The 1,967-nt window shown below is 50.1% G+C and overlaps 1 protein-coding gene across 2 annotated transcripts in view; it reads right to left on the bottom strand.

Annotated features, from left to right (window-relative positions):
- The window catches only part of GRIPAP1 (GRIP1 associated protein 1), a 29,727-nt gene that overhangs the window by 8,676 nt on the left and 19,084 nt on the right, over positions 1-1,967 (bottom strand). For both annotated transcript variants that reach the window (XM_004713153.4, XM_045288282.1), the window contains 4 exons: positions 1,550-1,627; positions 1,382-1,477; positions 1,217-1,273; positions 1,013-1,112 (listed from right to left, as the gene is read on the bottom strand). In XM_004713153.4, the coding sequence (XP_004713210.1) occupies positions 1,013-1,112; positions 1,217-1,273; positions 1,382-1,477; positions 1,550-1,627 (331 nt within the window). The remainder of the gene's footprint in view (positions 1-1,012; positions 1,113-1,216; positions 1,274-1,381; positions 1,478-1,549; positions 1,628-1,967) is intronic.

Genomic DNA, 1,967 nt, shown 5'->3' with positions numbered 1-1,967 from the left:
TACATAGATCTATTTCCCTCTCGTTATATATAAATATATTTACATATGTATATGTCTGTGTTTAGACCTTTATAAATGTCCTTTGCAGGGCTGCAGTCTTTATGGAAGCAGACTGCCACATCTTTCTCCCTGGAAGTGAGAAAGTGGAAGTGGCTGGTGGCTTCAAACCACCGGCCTTTTGGTTGACAGCCAAGCACTTTAAGCATTGTGTCACCAGGGTTCCTTATACGCACTCGACAAGATGAAACCAAACTCATGGTTGTCAAGTCCATTCTGATTCATACAGCCCCTATGGACAGAGCAAAGCAGAATGGCCCTGTGGAATAGAAAGCCTCATCTTTCCCCCAAGGAGTAGCTGGTGGCTTTAAACTACTGACCAAGTGGTTACCAGCTCAGTGCATAAGCTCCTGATAGGTAGACAGTAGCTACTGTTGTTATCTCCCTTTTATGGATAGGCAAAAGGGCCACAGAGAAGTAAGGTGAATTCCCTAAGGTCATGCAACTCGTAAGTGGCCCGAGCAGGATTCCTAGTCAGGCAAACAACTGGCTCCAGAGCCTGTGCCCTTAATTGCTATGCAACACTACCTTTTATGTACTATGAATGTCCCCCAAAGTGGCAGTAAATGTTCATGATCTCAAAATTGGTATGATTACACAATTTTTCTGACAGATGGAAGTGCCATCTTGTGAGGAAGCAATGCAACCCTGCATGACTGACTTTCGGTCTTTTTTTTTTTTTTAAACCGTTTTATTAGGGGGTCATACAACTCTTATCACAATCCATACACACATCAATTGTGTAAAGCACATTTGAACATCCATTGTCCTCATCATTCTCAAAACATTTTCTCTCCACTTAAACCCCGGCATTAGGTCCTCATTTTCCCCCTCCCTCCCCGCTCCTCCGCCTTCAAGAGGAACGGAAGCGAGGTGGGGGAAGGAATTCTGGCCTTGGGGCCCAGCCCAGCCTCCTGGGTGCCTCTGCTCCCCCTGGCCAGCTGTCATCCCTCACCCGAGCGGCTCTTGCTGTTGGTGAGGATGTCCTGCAGCCGCTCCTGCAGCTTGTCTGCCCGTTTCCGCTCCAGGTGCAGCTGTCGCTTGAGGTCCTTGAGCTGTGGAGTACCAAAGAGAGAGGTGGGGAATGAGGCCGAGTGCGCCCAGAGGTGGGGCCCATGGGGCCGGGTGGGCGCATGGCCTGGGCCCCTCCCCATCTTACTGCAGCACTGCCCTTCTTCTCCAGGATTCGCTGGCCATCCACGGTGTCCTTCACCTCCTGGGGGAAAGCAAGCACGGCTGGTGGGTGCCGGATGGTGATGTGCTGTCCGTTCTCTTGCTGCCCCCTTACTGTACACTGAGGGAGCCTTGGGTGGGGGGCACTGACCTGTTTCAGGTTGCTGATGGTTTTCAGGTGGCTGTCTCGCTCCTCCTGGGCCTGCTGAAGCTTATCTCTCACCCCCTGCAGCTCCTCCTCCTTGCCCTGCGAAGCAGTGACCTCAGAACTAGGCCCCATCACTCCCCAAAGACAAGAGCAGCAGCATGCCACACGTACCTTCAGCTCGGCAGCATGCTGCTCCTGACATTGCTTGAGGGCTTCCTCTTGTTCTTGTTGCTGCTTCTGCAGAGATTCCTGTAAGACAAGTCCCAGGTCTGGCCACAGGAGACATTATGTACAGTTAGGGGTGGGGGTGGGGGCGCGGAGCACTGTGGTGGGGCTCCAAAGGTAGGAGGAAAACACAGCAGGGAACACTGCATGCCCTTAGACAGTCTGTATACGAAAGTGTCACTGACCTAGATTTACATTGAGATTTGATTTTCTTTTTTAAAAATTTTCTTTAAGGGTTTAACTAATAGTAACTCATTTTATATCTAGACCTTAAAACCACTGCCATCAAGTTGATTCCACTCACAGCAACCCTATAAGAAAGCAGAACTGCCCAGAGGGTTTCCAGGACTTCAATCTTAAAAAA

Source organism: Echinops telfairi, unplaced genomic scaffold (genome assembly GCF_000313985.2).
Source record: "Echinops telfairi isolate 266 unplaced genomic scaffold, ASM31398v2 ScPeMD7_19;HRSCAF=73, whole genome shotgun sequence".
Classification (NCBI taxonomy): domain Eukaryota; kingdom Metazoa; phylum Chordata; class Mammalia; order Afrosoricida; family Tenrecidae; genus Echinops; species Echinops telfairi.
This window is presented reverse-complemented; position numbering and strand designations above follow the sequence as displayed.